Genomic DNA, 15878 nt, shown 5'->3' with positions numbered 1-15878 from the left:
CGGCTGAACGACCTTAGGGGATATGATGGAAGTTTTCTGGCCCCAGCTCTTCCTCTGCAAACTGGGAGTGGTGCTACCTGCACACATATGGTCACAGAAAGGAGTAGATGGAATTGAGCCTGTGGATGTCTGTCACATACGAAAGGGCTCTCTTACAGTCACCTGTTATTTTCAATAATAATAATTGGAATGCCTGTGAATGAGCAAACAGCCCTGGGGGAGCATATGGTGAATATTTGTTGAAGAAGACCAGGTGACAGCTGACAGTGAAGCCCTGCAGGAGAGCCTGTGGCTGGAAGACAAGTGAGGGGTGGGGGCCAGGGGCTTGGGGAATGCGAGGGAGATGGCGGGAATACTGATAATGCCTTTCTCTAGCCTCTGGCTTTGCAGGCCCTGGGCCTTCGGCAGGAGAGGAAGGGAGCCAGCGAGGACTTCTCTCAACTGGAGCGACAGATGCACAGGTTTCATATCAACCATGTCTGTCAAGCTCCGACCCACCGGAGCCCTGAGAAGGACCTTGGAAGGTATGTTCTCTTTGGTGCCTTTGTCTTCCCACCAGCTCCTCTTGTTATGAAGGGAAGACCTCAGAGGGCAGCCTGCCCGTCCGGTGTGCCTGTGGGTCCCCAGCACCCAGAATGGAGTGTTTGAGAAACTAACGCGATTAACCACCTGTTCTGTGCTCTCAAGAAGACACCCGTCTGCTGGAAAAGCCATTCCGGTGTGATTTCCACAGAGTAAGTTGCCTGTTGGGCATTTGCTGTCTAGAGGCTATTTATTAGCCAGACGGAGTCATTTATCAACCCAGGGTGTAATTTTGGGGCAGGAATGAAAATAATGTGCAGGTTATAATGAGCTGTTGGAGAAGGGGAAGGGGGTTGGGGCACCACAGAGGAGGGAGTAGGGGGAGGAAGGGAGGAGAATCACCTGAGGTTTCAGTTCTGCAGAGTTTAATGGGAAAATGAGATGTTTTCCAGGCAATTGCTTTTAAGTGACTATTGAAATTAATGCCTCATTCCAGTATTATCACATCTTCTTTAGAACATTTGCCTCTCAGAGGGAACAAAAAAAGTAAAAAAAAAAAAAAGGAGAAAAATTAAAAACCTGAAATGAGCACAGCATAGCTGCTGCAGGGGCTGAAAACAGTGGGCTTGGGGCTGCAGGCACTCGGTGCTGAAGTGACTCTCAGGTGATAGAAAGTGTCTGAGCATCAAGGACTCGCCAGGAGGGACCATGGCCAGTGCCCATCTTGCCTGCTGTCCCCAAGCGTTGATAGCGAGCTGAGTGACAGGGCAATTGGGGACACACAGACGGGGCCTGGGCTGTCATCTCATTGGGGCCGGTTAGAACCCTGTCCTTCAAGGGTAGCAGTGAGGCTCTGGGCCCCAATGTGGCCTCTCACTGGCTTTGTGGCCACAGTCACTGTTCCTCGACTTCCCTACCTTGGAGGTTCACTGGGACATCAGGGGCCCTGTGGGAATAATAACAGCTATGATTCATGAGGGTGTCCTCCTTTGGGGGCATCAGGCACAGTCCTGTGGCGGGGGTGGGGTGCCTGTTATGGTTGGAGGCGCTGGAACTGGAATTGATACAGCAGAGTTTTCTGAGCCTCAGTTTGAAGTTGATAACTGGATTCCCAAGTTTACTGTGGGAATTCCTCTGAATTGAGACACGTACCATTCTTCACTTGAAGGCTGAAAATATTTGCGTTTGTTTCCTCAAAACTGGAGGTGGACCCTAAATCCCCTCAGCATTGTCAAAAGCAAGGCCCACCACCCCTTCTTGACCAGCCTTGAAGTTTCTCCTGAGGAAAACCCTGTCATAGTTTGCTGCCTGCTGGCCTCCCTCCCCTCTGGGGCCCAGACACGAGAGTGAGCACTCCAGACTGGGTTGAATGAAGGTGAACTTCAAATACCTGTGACATGACCTCCATTCCCTGCCTGAAGCTGCTCCTTCAGGAGCTGTGCTCTGTGACATCTATTCAACTGGAAGCTTAGAACAAACACTCTGTCCTGCCCTTCCAACCCTGGTGCCACAGGTGGGGGATGAAGTCAGCACAGCTGACAGTGGCAGGTGAGGGGAGTGGCTGTGGTTCTGGCCCTATCGGGACCACAGGGGAAGGCCGGGCTTTGCTCACTGCACAACGACTTCTTGGGTTCACCCTCCCTGTGGTTTGGATGATCCCTTGCTGGTCTGTGTGCCACCCCAGATGAGCTGAGTCCCTGGTCCCACCTGCTCTGCTCATGGCCCTCTCTGGGGCCTCTTCCTTACCCCAGGCCTATCGGGTGGAGTTGACCAACAGGCCTGTTTCGCCCGAGCAGAGGAATAGCCACGTGACAACCAGAGCAGTGTGTACAATAGGGTCAAAGCATGACCAGGAGGAGTCTGGGTCAGGCAAAGCTCGGGAGGGGCTTCTTGCTCCCAGAGGGTCCTGGACGGCAAGGCCCTGAGCCCCGTCCTCAGGATGTGTGAGTGAGCAAGCCAGGCACAGTCTAGACTACATCAAACCCTGAGTCATAAGAACAGACTCAGGGCACACAAACGGAAGGTGGCGAGAAGAGGCTGTGTGACTCCAGGTATAGCCCTTAACCTCTCTGGGCCCTAACTTTCTCACCTATAACTAAATTATTAGAGCAAACTCTGAGAAATGTCAGACACACAGGTTTTTTTCTGGGTTCTTGCAAGCAGTCGGGACTATGTGAGTGATGAGAACGCCTCGCTCTGCATTTTCCAAACCCACCAAGAAGATTGAAAGACAATACATTCACAACAGGGACGTGGAGGAGGTGGCTCTGGGAGGCCTCCACAGTTCCTGTTTTGGTATGGCCTATCCCCCCTCTGACTCTTGACAAGTCACTTCTCAGCCTTCCATTTATGTGTATTTCATTTTGATGCTAGCACATGCCCTCCCTGCTTCACAGGGTGATGACGAGATGTGAATGTTTGTTACACTTCTTGAGGTGACTCAGGGGTAACACAGGGCCAAGCAGGGCTGAGCACTTCCTATATGTCATCTCACTCAATCCCTCAAACAACCTGTGAGACTGATGTCGTTATTGACCCCACAATACTCGTACAGATGGGCACACTGAGGATTAGAGCACAGGTGGTAAGGACGGAGCAATGCCAGGCTCAGTTCTGTCTGAATTCAGAATACAGGTGTATTAAGGCAAGAACATTTTTTTAAAAAAGTAATAGCAGTAAACTCATGGGAGGCCTGGTGGCTCTTGTTTGAAAAGACCTGGAGCTTCAGAAGTGGAAACGGGCCCAGAGAGGCAGGGAGCCGGGCCAGAACTTGGCACACTGGTGTATGCTTTGGGGGTTATCTGAGAATTAGCAAACTATGAAAATCACCAGCGACCATTATCAGCCTTATATATTGGCCCAGTTCCCCAGCCAGTTACCTCATAGGCAGGTCCTTGAGAAAGTAGGACAGAGACCTGGAAAGTCTGGATGGGGCAGGAGAGAGAGGAGGAAAAGCTGAGGCCCAAGGCAGGGCCCTGACTTGGGGACAGGATGTTAATAGAGGCCCCCCCCGGGCAGGTAGGGGCAGGTAGGTGAGCACCCTGAAGGGAGATGCGAGCAGGTGGCTAAGAGAGCAACTGAGGCCTGCTGCACCGGAGAACACAACCTCCTGGCTTCCCCTGCAGTCCCCTTCCCTCCTGCAGCCTCATGTGAAAGCCCCAGACGCGAAGGTACTACTTCCTTCAGACCCAGCCTGACATTGTACGGGGGCGGGGGGGGGGGGGGAGAACCTGTGTTCTGCCCCGAAGAGACTCTTTATAGTAAAGAAACTCTAAAAAACGACAGGAAGACAGGAAGGAAGGAACTGAAGCAGATATCAGCTTGGGGTTGGCCATCCAGCCAGTGTGTGACCCTACCCTGGCCACAGAGGCGCATGTGGCTGTTCACTGACCTGATGGCCTCACTTGTCTACGTGCCAAGCCTCCAGGCGGGGCGATGGAGTTCCAGTTTCAAGTGATGCATTGAACAGAGCAGAAGAATGATGGGCCATCACTGCCCAGGGTCACTGTCGCCACAGGAAGCCAGCAGGCGCAGGCGGCCCCTTCCTACAAGAACCTTGGGCACCCTGATACCTGAGGGCAGCCAGCCACCGACTTCGGTGCAGCTCACCAGGCTATTACTATAAAGGTGTTCCCCTCACCTGTTTCCTACTGCTGCCCAAACACAGGCTGACCTTCAGCCTGCTTTTCTGAGAGCAACCTGAGCACTGTGCATACTGTCCCTTAATGTCCTTGTCCTTGGTGGATCCCTTGGGAAATCTCTCAAGCCTCCCCAGTGGGAAGAGATCAACTGCGGACACTCTTGAAACTGCAACCTAAAACCATTCAGGGCTTAGCAGAGTCCTTTAATTTCAAAGAAGCCAGCCTTAAATGTGTGTGTGTGGAGGGGTGGGGATGATCTTCAAATCAAGAGGCCTGGATTCTCTTCATACCTCTTCCACCTGCGCAGCTGTGTGGCCTTGAGAAAGTCACTTAACTTCTCTGACCTTGTTTCCTCATTGGTAAAATTAACACCAGATGGCCTCTAAGGTTCTGGCCAAACTGAGACTCTGTGACTGTTGCTGAGATCACGCAATAGTTTTTCTCCCAAGGGTGAGGGAGGCATGAAGTACAGAAAGTGGTCACTGGAGGCTGGCCAAAGGCTGGGGACCCTAGACACAGATCATGGGTGTGCACACTCTCACCCAAGATGTGCCAGTTTAGAGTCTGTGAGCCTGCCTATACTGATTTCCATTGGAGCACGGGAGAGAGGGCAGCAGGCCTGGGGAAATTCCACCTTGGGGTTGAAGAAATGCTGCTGGGCTGAGTTTAGAACAGCAGCTCATTTCCCAAAGCGGAACTATAATCACATCACTAGGTAGCACTGTGCCTTCCCAGCATATTACAGAACAGCTCTGTGTGTGTAGCGGTGAGCTGGTGTGATCATTATAGACGGAAAGTTCTGTGATGCGAAACAGGCAGTCAGGCTGCCTGGGGGAATACGGGGCGGGGGGGGGGGGGCAGCCGTTGTCTGTAAACAGGGCAGCCCTGACAGCATCCGCAGGGCCTGCGCCCGGAGCAAAGCATCCCAGGTACTGATCAGGCATGTCATTTGCTGGATCAGGAAGCCAGCAAAGCTCTGGGGCCTCCTCTCCTGCAGAGAAGGAACAGGCAGGTCCAGAGTCTGGTGACACTGTCCTGGACCCCCTGGAATCTGGGGACAGCCACAGCCTCTAGCTGGTGAGTCCTGATAGGTTTTTCCCAGGCCCTGGGATGGAGGAAGGGCCGTCAGAATCTCCCGGTGACCGGTGGCGGTCAGCACAGGTCGTTACTTGCAGAAAGAAGGTAATGCTCAGGGAAACTAGAATCGAAGAGCGAGGCTTCTCTAGGAAACACCAGGCAGTACCGTGTGGTGATGGAGGCAGGCTGGGTCTGGGGCCAGCTCATCACTTCCCAGGGACGTGGCCCTTCAGGTGATGTTCCTCTGTAACATGGGCATGCTTTAGGGAGAGTGTGTGGGTGAGCTGAGGTGATTCCAGGCACATGCTAAATGCCCCTTCATTAAGGACAGGCACCCTGCCTCAGAGCTTGTCAATGACTGAATTCGAGGAATAAGGAGTCTCTCCAGCCCAGCCCTGTGTCCTCTGAAGGATGCTCTAATCAGCTGGGCATTGAGGAAGATGTGGTGTGGAGAGGAAGGAGACTGGAAAGTGATCCGTCCTCTAGTCTCAACTGGAGTGCCTGGGAGTGGGGCAATTAGAGAATAATGCCAAAAACACATGACCCGGTGCCATACACACAGACGCTGCACGCTGAATCCTAACGCAATCCCCTATCTGTACATGATTAGTAAACTAGTGAAGATAGGGTGGGAGGGAAAAATACTCAACCCAATTGAACATAGGTGGTGCATTTCACTCTGGACAGCAAATATGTCACTTGAAAGTTGCATGTGGCATGGAAATTTTGTAAACTGAATCATGCTCTTTTTAAAAAAAATCATTTTTATTGAAGTATCATACGCTACTGAAAAATGCACATGTCACAAACTGAACACACCTATGTAACCAGTACCCAGATCAAGAAATAGAACATTATCAAAACTCTAGAAGTTCCTCTCCCTGTTCCCCTCCAGTCACTTACCCCCTTGGGATAACCACTGTCCTGACATGTAAGAGCATAGTTTAATTTTGCCAGGTTTTACTTTATTTAAAGGGATTTATATAGTTTATCCTCATTTGTGTCTATCTCTTTTGTTTAATATTGTATTTGTGAATCTCACCCATGTTGTTGTGTGTAGTTATGGATTCATTCTCATTGCTGTAGATTTCATTGTGTGAATGTATCACAATTTATTGGTACCATTCTACCTTCAATTGGCATTTGTATAATAACCAGATTTATTCTACAACAAATAGTGCTGATGTGCACATTCTAGTACACGTGTATTGGTGGACATACATGTGTGTTTTGTTGGATATATATATCTAAGAGTGGAATCTTTGAGTCTGAGGCTGTGTGTATATTCAGTTTTATAAATACTGTCAAACAGATTTCTATAGTGGTTGCACCGATTCCCCCTCTCACCAGCTAAATATGGGAGTCCTACTTGCTCCACAACCTTGGCAACACTTACTGTTTTCTGTTTGCTTTTTCGTTTTATTTTAGCCATGCTGATGGTGTCTCTTGGTATTAGATTATTGTTTTGATTTGCATTTGCCTCATGACTAACAAAACTGAGCAAGTTTTCTATGTTATGGGCTATTTAGACAAACTTTCGAAGGAAATGCTTGTTCAAACATTTTGTTCATTTTTCAATTTGGTTATCTGTCCTATTGATTTGTAGGTGTTCGAAGAGGATAATTCCTTTGAAAATGGAAGAACTCTTTTGTGGTATGAATAAGTGTTTGTGTCTATATTTAGAAATCTGAATATTGGGTTTTCTTAGAAGTAAGTCACACAAGTACTTACAAATTTCAACAGGGAGGTCAATCTATGCATGGGGAAATTCAGCCTCAGACTTTCCCATTCACAAGTCTCCTCTTGAAAAATTAAGAAGATGGTGACTTTTTCCTCTAGTGTATTTAATGCTGGTTTGGCAAGTGGAGATGGGCTAGGACATTCCTGAGGGGGGTTGGAACGAGGAGGACAGTGAGTAAAGTGGCTGGTGGGTGATGGGCATGGACGCACATGGGGCAGCCAAGCCAGATTCATAGTCCTCCAGTTGGACTTGTTGTATTACTGGGCCCATCAACATGTTCAACGAGAACTCATGAGATGAAATTTCCTTTGATGGGTCTTTTTGAAAAATGGAAAATGAGTGGTGGGGGGCTTATGAATTAGTAGGGCAGGTCTCTGGAGAATCAGTGTCCACTCAGCTAAGAAAAATGCTTTTGCTTAATTTGGAGACAGTCTGAACAGCCAAACATGGAACCAAAGTCCTTCTGGGAGTCCCCGAGATGGGCACAGATGAGCCATCATGCATGCTTTATGACTGTCCCTATATTCCTAGGTATGAAACACAAGGACCGGCACTCGTCCCAAATCCACGTTTCAGAGAATGGACCAACCATCAGCTGTGTCCCACCAGCCACCCTGCCACACACAGCAAGCCTGTGATACTGCTACAAAAGACTTTCCCTTTAAATATTCATTGACACAGTGCAATATGGACAATATTTGTCCTTTGTTAAATTAAAATGAAACCTAGGAAAAATCTTCTTGGCTTTCATTTATTCAGTAAACTTATACTGATCACCTACTGTTTGCCAGGTATCCTGCTAGAAGATAAAGAAATAATAACACCAGGTTTTGCCCTCAAGAAGCTCAGAATATTATGGGGGAAATTAACAAAGTAAACAATGTCAAGATAATGTAGCGGTTGTGAGACTGAGGTTTACAGAGTGCTAACAGGAAGGGGACCTAACCAGTGGCCGAGGAAGGGCACACACGGGTGGAATCCCGGGAAAGCCTTCCTGAAGCAGTTAATGCTTTTAAGTCTATTTCTTCCTGTTAACTAACTGCAAAGAGGATATGTTTGAGAAAAGTTAGGAATTCACGGAACCCCACCATACATCAAAGCAGAAGAAAAAGATGTCCAATTTTCTATCCTGTTTAAACACCCCATGCTGTTATACCCACAGTCCTCATGACTTGGTTTAATGAATCTTTTTTTTTCCCCATTTTGAACATGAATTCAATGAAAGTTAATTAAAATGATGTAAAATGTGACCTTGTGTGAATTAATTAATGTTAGAAAAATGAGCTTATTTTCTTTACCGTCCTATGGTTCACCTATGGAAACCCAAGAAACATTTGTCACCCTTTACAAAGCACCATCAGGACTCATGGTTTTCAGCTTCTTCTCCTGCTTGCAACCATAAGAATGGACAGCTGAGCAACCAGGTGGGAAGGCTGAGGATTTGTTGGGTGGTAATTCAGGGGAAACTCACTGTAACAGGCAGGGGCTGAGATGAGTGGGACCATGAGTAAGAGAAGTGGGAAAGGGTTCATTATAAATCAGGGGCATAAGGCAAGAATTACCTAGAGAGCCAACTGAGTCACTAAGTAAGGGGCAGTGGGAGTGAGAAGCACTTTTCTGTGCTCTTCTTGGTAGAGCATATAACCAAATACCAGCTAAATCAGTTGGAAGGCATTTGGTTGCAAATAATAGCAACCCTAATTCATCGTGATTTGAACAATTAAGCACTTTATTATCTCACTTAATATGTCTAGAGGGATGTCAGCCCCAGGGTTGGTTAGTTCACGAGCTCACCAAAGTCTCAAAGACCCAGGTTATTTCCATCTTACTACTCTGCCATCCTAAATGTTTTGGCTTATCCTCATAGATTGCTCTCCTAATGGACCCAAGATGGCTGCTTTGGTTTCAGGAACAGTACACAGACCCCAAGGCCAAAGGAAACATTCTTCCCCTTTTTTTTGCAAGGAGGGCCTTCCCAGAAGCCTCAATCAGTAGATTTCCCTGCTTTGGTCTATTGGCCAAAATTACGTCCCCTGCCCATGCCTAAACTAATCATTTGGCAGGGAAATCATCCCGTCACATTCTGCTTAGGCCAGGGGTGTCCAAACTTTTTTCATTTTTCACCAAGGGCCATATGCGGTAAAATACACAAACAGCTGGGCCACTCACTCGAGGTGAAGTACATATTGCCTCACCTGGTTTATTTAAGTAAACTAAATATATTTTTGGAATTTGCTGCGGGCTAATAAAAAATGGATTGCGGGCCGCAGTTGGCCCACGGGCCGCAGTTTGGACACCCCTGGCTTAGACCATGAACTCTCACCCTGGCTGAGGGGTGGGGGTGGCTAGACTTCCCTGAAGGACTTAGGAGCTTGGATGAGGATGAACAGAATCAGATGCTATTAACAAGGAAACGGGTGGAGGGCAAAGCGGAAGGCCGCCAAGACGTCCATGCTGAACAAGAGGTTCTCTGCTTGGAGTTGAGGGGCACAGCTTGGGGAGTCAGGGTTTGCCCTTATAATCACCTCATCTCTTCTCTTCAGTAGTAAGTAGTCATTAGGATCGCATGAGGCAAAGGAGCATAATGTAGGGAAAAAGCCTCTTTATTACAGTGAGAATATTGGGGCACAGACCATATGTGAGCAGGTGGGGAAGCCCTAGCAGAACTGGGGCGTGCCCAAAGCTTGACCTCTGATGTTGGAGCCTTTCCTTTCTGTGCCCTTCCTCCCCACTCCATCGCCCACCCATGGGGCCCAGCGGTTCCATATTCTCCTGCCTACATATAGGAAAGGATCAAACATTATCACACTAAGCTTTTCATGACAATGAGCACAGGCCAGGGATTAAAAAATAGACTTTGAATCTCAGCTCTGCCATTTGCTAGCTTTTTAACCATTTTCAGCCTCAATTTCCCCACCTACAAAATGAAAATAATGACGCTACCCAACAGGATGCTGCTGCAGTGGTTATTACTGTTGACGGGAATAGAGCAGCCTGTTAACAACTTGAAAATCTCCGTGGCTTAATAAAAGTTTATTTCTCAATAACACAGAGTCCAGCATTGATGATTCTGGTCAGGGGGCTCTCCTGTGACCCAAGGATGAAGGATCCTACCCTCCCGTTTTGGGGCACCACGTCTTCAATGTGTGGTCTTCAAGGTTTTTGAAGGAAAGTCGCAGCTGCTTTAACCTCCTCGACCTGGAAGCAGCTTCATTATTGAGGACTGGGACCTACTTAGATCCAAGGGAGCTGGAATCGAAAGCTTTGCTGTGTGCCAGGAAGGGAATCATCGACGTGGTGAGCATCAGGCTGGTCTCACCGAGGGTTATTATGTTGTGGCTGTTAGGACTATTAGTACAGTGCGTTAGAAGCACAGTCATGCTCCAGACGTAACTATGGCCCCTCACAGTTCATCAATGTTCACTGCCATGATCTTGGGAAGCCATCTCTGGGAGATGACAAAATGTAATTCCTGGTTTGAGGTGTCAAGAGAACAGACGTTCATGACTGATGAAAGCGATGGTCTGGTGACTTCTGCCTTCTCCACAGCACCCAACACACTTCATACAGTGGGAGCTGACTCAGTCACCGTGGCGCTGACTCCTGGCAGGTACCGTACGTGCTCACTCTGTCTCCTCACGTCCCTGTCCCATCTTCATGCCCTCAGCTCCCAGTTTGCCTTTAGTCCCAGTACTAGACTCTCTTCCTCTTTGTCAGAGGGCTGCCCTCGTGCCTCCGGAAGCTGCTTTGCCTGTGAGCACAGAGAGCGGGAAGAGCCTGGAAATGTTCACCCCTCTGAGACAGCCCTTACCTGACGACAGATGGGTAGGGGGCTCGTGCTCCCCAGACCCCCCAGGTGGATAAGCCAGTCACCCTGCAAGCATGGGGCCTTGTTGGCTTTGCACCTTTGCTTGGCTTTCTCCTCCCTATCCTGGGAACACTGCCCAATAAATCACTTTTACAGGAATCCTCATCTCAGGGTCAGCTTCTAGGGAACCAACCTGAAATAGTATGTAAATTGAAGAATCAGAATTTCAAAACTCCCAGGCCCTGTTAAACCAAATAGCTGAGAGGGGTCCTCAGTACATCATTATTTGCCTTCCACCTCAGTTTTCACATTCATACATCAAAATATCACAGAGGCCAACTTCGGTATGATATGGTGCCCCGAGTAGAGTGAGGACTCAAACTGTCCTAAGGCAGTTCATCAGTCCACGTGGAGGCCTTTCGAGGGTTTGGAGAGACGGGGCTCAGCCCAGTGTCAGTCAGGCGACTTGAAAACAGAATCTAAATCAGTCTCTATCGGTTGAATTATGCCTTCCTTCTCTCAACAGGACATTATACTGTGAACTGGTAGACTCTGGATTGCAGAATATAAATTCCCCAAGATTCATGCTCACATATACAGTCTGCCACAGGAGACGCGCTTTCAGCTTTATGTCGAGCGTGTATAAAGCTGTTCCTTTCTCTTCCACCCCAATAGGTGGTCTCTTTGGCTTTGGTTAGGCCTGCCCTCGCCTCTGAACTTCGGATTTCCCCTAGATTTGGAGCTGTGTTCAGTCACGACCTCAGAGCAGGTACATACCAAGTACAGTGAAGTACAGACAAGGTTGCACCTCAAGCCACTTGAGGGGCTTCTGTGGCCATAGTCACCGTGTTGAATATTGTAAAGTGCCACCAAGAACTTGCCGTCCCACCAGTGGGGGATGATGCCTGACTCTTAACGACTGAGGGCTAGAGACACATAAGGGTCTGGTCATCTCAGCCCAACTTGGAATAACTGAAGAGCCATGGGGTCGACCCAGGCTGACCTTGGGCTTGGCTCAGTTTCTTTCTCTGCCTGCTTCTCCTTCCTGCTCCCTCTTGCACAGGCATTGACTCCTTAATCAGCACTGCACACAAAACATCTCAGAGCTTCCTTTCAAAGACACCCAGCCTACAATAGTCACATTCCTCTCTCTCCACAGCCAGGAGTCTCCCCGGGGGCACAGGGGTACCAAACATAATGGCCACATTCAGTGCTGGACTCAGCTCTCCCCTTGTTTTCAAGCCCTCTGGGTCACGGACAAGGAGAAGAGACAGCCTCAGAAGGTACAGTCCAAGGACTGCAAAACGGCCACGGCCACCTCGTGTTGCTGAGCGCAGAGGGTAAGGAGGCTATGCCGTGGGCAGCGGATGACAATCTCTGAGCACTCTTTACCCAGAGCAATTTTGTGTTTCGTGCAGACATCATCCCTGAGTGCTCTCTCTCCTCCATCCTCACATGCAAACCTGTAGCAAGGGAGAAGGTCCTGCAGACTCTTCATTCGAAGTATACTTTGAATCCATTTGCTCCTCTTCTTCTCTGCCTCCACCCCAACCAAAACCACGATCACCTCTTACCTGGATTATATGCATCTTTCATCCTTGCAATTTATTCTCCAAACTATAGTCAGAGTGATTTCCAGAATTTCTCATTGGTTCTTTTCATAACTGCCAGCTCTGGATTCATAACCATCACTTCACATTGATATAGAGATACCTTCCCTTATCTCTTTGAAGATATTAAACATATGGAATTTAAATTTTCTGTTCTGATTATACTAGTATTTCAATTTCCTCAGTTATAAGTTCTTTCTTTTGTTAAATTTGTTAATGCTCTTTTGTGGGGTTGGTCATCTTCCTCGTGTGTGTGTGTGTGTGTGTGTGTGTGTGTGTGTGCATTCTTTATTTGCCAGTTTCTGTGAAGGAGGAATGGTTTTGCTTTTGCTTTTCTCTCTTTCTTCTTAATTGAAGTAACATTGGTTAATAAAATCATGTAAGATTAAGATATACAACATTATAATTTGATATATATACCCACTATAGTGTGCTCACCACCAAAAGTCTAGTTTTCATCCATCACCATATATTTGATTCCTTTTACCTAGTTTTCCCTCCTTCCACACCCCTTCCCCTCTAGTAACTACTAATCTGTTTATTTGTTTATTGTGTGTTTGTTTTATATTCCACATATGAGTGAAATCATATGGTTGTTTTTTTTGTCCTTTTCCAGCTGACTTATTTCATTTAGCATAATACCTTTAGGATCCATCCACGTTGTCATAAATGGCAGTATTTCATCTTTTTTTACGTTTGAGTAGTATTCAATTGTGTGTGTGTGTGTGTGTGTGTGTGTGTGTGTGCGTGCACCCACCACATCTCCCCAATCCACTCATCTGCAGTTGCTACATCTTACTAAACTACACTTGGTTTTTGGCAGGCAGGTCACGGGGGGCATGGGTGGGGCTGTTACCTACCTAGGCTTGCACTGTGGGGAAGGTAAGCACCTGCCACTAGACAGGGGCCTCGCTGTCCCATCTACATGTGGGGGCTGCTTGTTCCCAGCCCCTGACGGCTCTCCCTGGCCTGTCCCTAGCTTTCATACCGACAGATCCCAGCTAGCTGCAGGAGCATCCCTTCTCAGGAAATCCTTCCTGACAACTCAACCTAAAGGCATCTTCACGACCCTCTCCTTCATTGAATTGATCACAGGAGTTCATTAAGTATTTATTTGTTAATGGCCGGCCTCACCCACTAAACCAAGCTCGATGAAGGCAGAGAGCAAGTCTGGGCCACTGTTGTGGACCCAGTTCTCAGCACTGCACTTAACACAGACTTATTTCGAGAATGATTATTGAATAACGTATTGTTTATACTTCCATGTAAGACTGCATTTAAAGAAAGGATTCTTAGCTGCACACAGTTTGAAACAACAGTGAGAGAGGGCACCGTATCATATGATGAGCAAGGAACGATCCTTGTGCTTCGGTTTGGATTCAGTGGGGCGGAGGAACAAGTGAGCTTTGCTCTGCGCAGGCCCCATGTCCAGAGGAAACTGCAGGTCTGCCACTGTCCTGGGATGACTCTGGAGCCTGACTTCACCTTCCCCAGAGCTGGGAGCTCGCTTTCCCTCTGAACGCATAGCTTGCTGTCAGCAGAGAGAGGTGGAGCCTGTAGAAGCTGCTGCAGGACCATTATGGGGCAATCGAGGAGACTGCTACATTAGTCACTGGGTCCTGGGGGGTTCAGCAAGCGGGAGGTGGAGAGGAAGAGGGAGGCAGGGCCGTGTGCTGCACCACTTTTGAGTGAGCCCGGGGTGCCAGCACCCCCACTCTATTGTACCTGTCTGCCCCTTCCTGTGCATAGTGGCAACAACCCCAGTTGGTAAGGGATCTTCCAGAAAAGGGAATGCTGAATGCTATGACCCTTGAGGAAAAGGGGTGTTTTAGAGATGCAGTTCTCCCCACCACCATTTATGGATGAGGGAACTGGTCCAGAACAGAGATGATCAGCCCAAGGTCACCAGGCAGTAAGGAGGGGAGCTGGGCTGGAACGCAGAGCTCCGAATCCCAGTCTCTGGCACTGCACCCAGCGCTCTCTCTCTTTGTCCACTTCTCTCTCCCCCTTTTCCCTTGTTCCTGCTCCATCACATCCCCAGCCTCTTCTTACCACTTCAGCCCTGTGCCACAGCTATAAGGACACACACCGCACCACCAACCCCAGACACCTGTCCCCCCACCATGCAATTTAGTTCACCCTGCTTGGGGCTCAGAGGCTTGCTGGTTTCTGCTCATGTGGCAGCAGCGCCTGACCGAAGCTCGCTCTGCAGCATCTGGCGGCATTCAGGAGCTGCAACAGGATGACCAGGAACGGGCTGTGGCCAGGGCATGCACCAGGGTGGGCTCGCAGCCCCTCCCCACAGGCCCTGGGCATTCATTTCAGCCCCAATGCACCGGCCAGCGTGGCCCTTGTCCCATGAGAATGAGAACCGGGTTTTCAGATTTCAGACCTGGTTCCCTGGGACGAGAACACTTTTGAGGCTGCTGGACTGTGTGTGGGTTTCATTGGACAAACCCGAGCATGGACCTCTGTCTTTAGCATCTCCTGTCCCTTTCTTCTTAGTGCCACACCTTCTCCCATCTTCCCCTCCTAAGCAAAGTGACCCTTCCTTCTTTCGAGCCATCACCATACCTGGCGTGACTTCCACCCTTGGACCCAGCACACTGTACTGCAGTGACTTGCTTAGTTCTGTCTCTTGGTCCTTCCAGGCATCAGCTTCAGGGCAGAATCTGTCTCCAGTTCCCAAGGACGCTGGTGCTGAGAAGGGCTTCAGTTATTGGCTGGATGGGATCCTGACCTCCTGGGATCCAAACCTGGCTGCAAAGGGGACGATGGAAGGCAGAGCAAGCATTCCTCGACTCCAAAATTCTCACCTCCACCTCCCACCTCCCAGTCGCAGTTGGGGCCATGGCTGATCAGGAGCAGCTGTCATGCCTTTTATGTCACAGCCCTCAAGGTAACCAGAGCCTGGTAAGAGCAGACCCCAAGGTGGGTGTGAAGGGAGGGTAACAGCTGAGCGAGGAGGCCCTTGGAGCATGGCTGACACTGGGGATTCTGGAAAGACCTGTCCCTTATAAGAACATTTCTAGAGTGTGTTCTGTGGTCCACTGGACACTTGATGTGCTCTGGGAATAAAATGTTCTGCGACCATCCAGGTCTGGGAAGTGCTCCTTACTTATAGACATACCCCTGTTGGAGTCTCACAATGTAGTCTGGTGTTTTGAAGGCTTCGAGTGGCCCTACAGTAATAAACATGAATTGTAAAAGTGTAAAGACAAAAAATAAATTACGGGGGAAATCCCTCCGCCGACCCTAGAGTTAAGCATATGCCTGGGCAGGAGAGCCCGGCCTCCCCAGGGCCTATGCAGGGCTTGGGAAGCTGTCACCACTTTGTCCCCAGGGCAACACTGCACTTCAAGAGTGTGTTCTCCCACCCATCTAGGCTCAGGCATTCAGTCCCTCTCCTCTGTATTTTGTTTATGTTTAATTGCAATGTCTTAAAAAATAAATAAATAGTTTGTGCCCAGAAAGAGCGC

The 15878-nt window shown here is 48.8% G+C and overlaps 1 protein-coding gene across 3 annotated transcripts in view; it reads left to right on the top strand.

The window, feature by feature from the left end:
* Positions 1–8231, top strand: part of FARS2 (phenylalanyl-tRNA synthetase 2, mitochondrial) — a 558189-nt gene extending 549958 nt beyond the window's left edge. Inside the window, exons 7-9 of one of the 3 annotated variants that reach the window (XR_016018686.1) lie at positions 376–734; positions 6847–6893; positions 7513–8231. Coding sequence is in view for 2 of the 3 variants with exons in the window: in XM_088791395.1 (XP_088647521.1) it covers positions 376–524; positions 6847–6863 (166 nt within the window). In the remaining variant the exon portion in view is untranslated. Of the gene's footprint in view, positions 1–375; positions 735–6846 lie in introns of all 3 variants that reach the window. The other 2 variants (XM_088791395.1, XM_088791394.1) reach the window with 2 other exon arrangements.
* Positions 8232–15878: the final 7647 nt, after the last annotated feature.

Source organism: Rhinolophus sinicus, chromosome 14 (genome assembly GCF_057876585.1).
Source record: "Rhinolophus sinicus isolate RSI-liver-muscle chromosome 14, RSI-T2T, whole genome shotgun sequence".
In the NCBI taxonomy this organism is placed as follows: Eukaryota; Metazoa; Chordata; class Mammalia; order Chiroptera; family Rhinolophidae; genus Rhinolophus; species Rhinolophus sinicus.
This window is presented reverse-complemented; position numbering and strand designations above follow the sequence as displayed.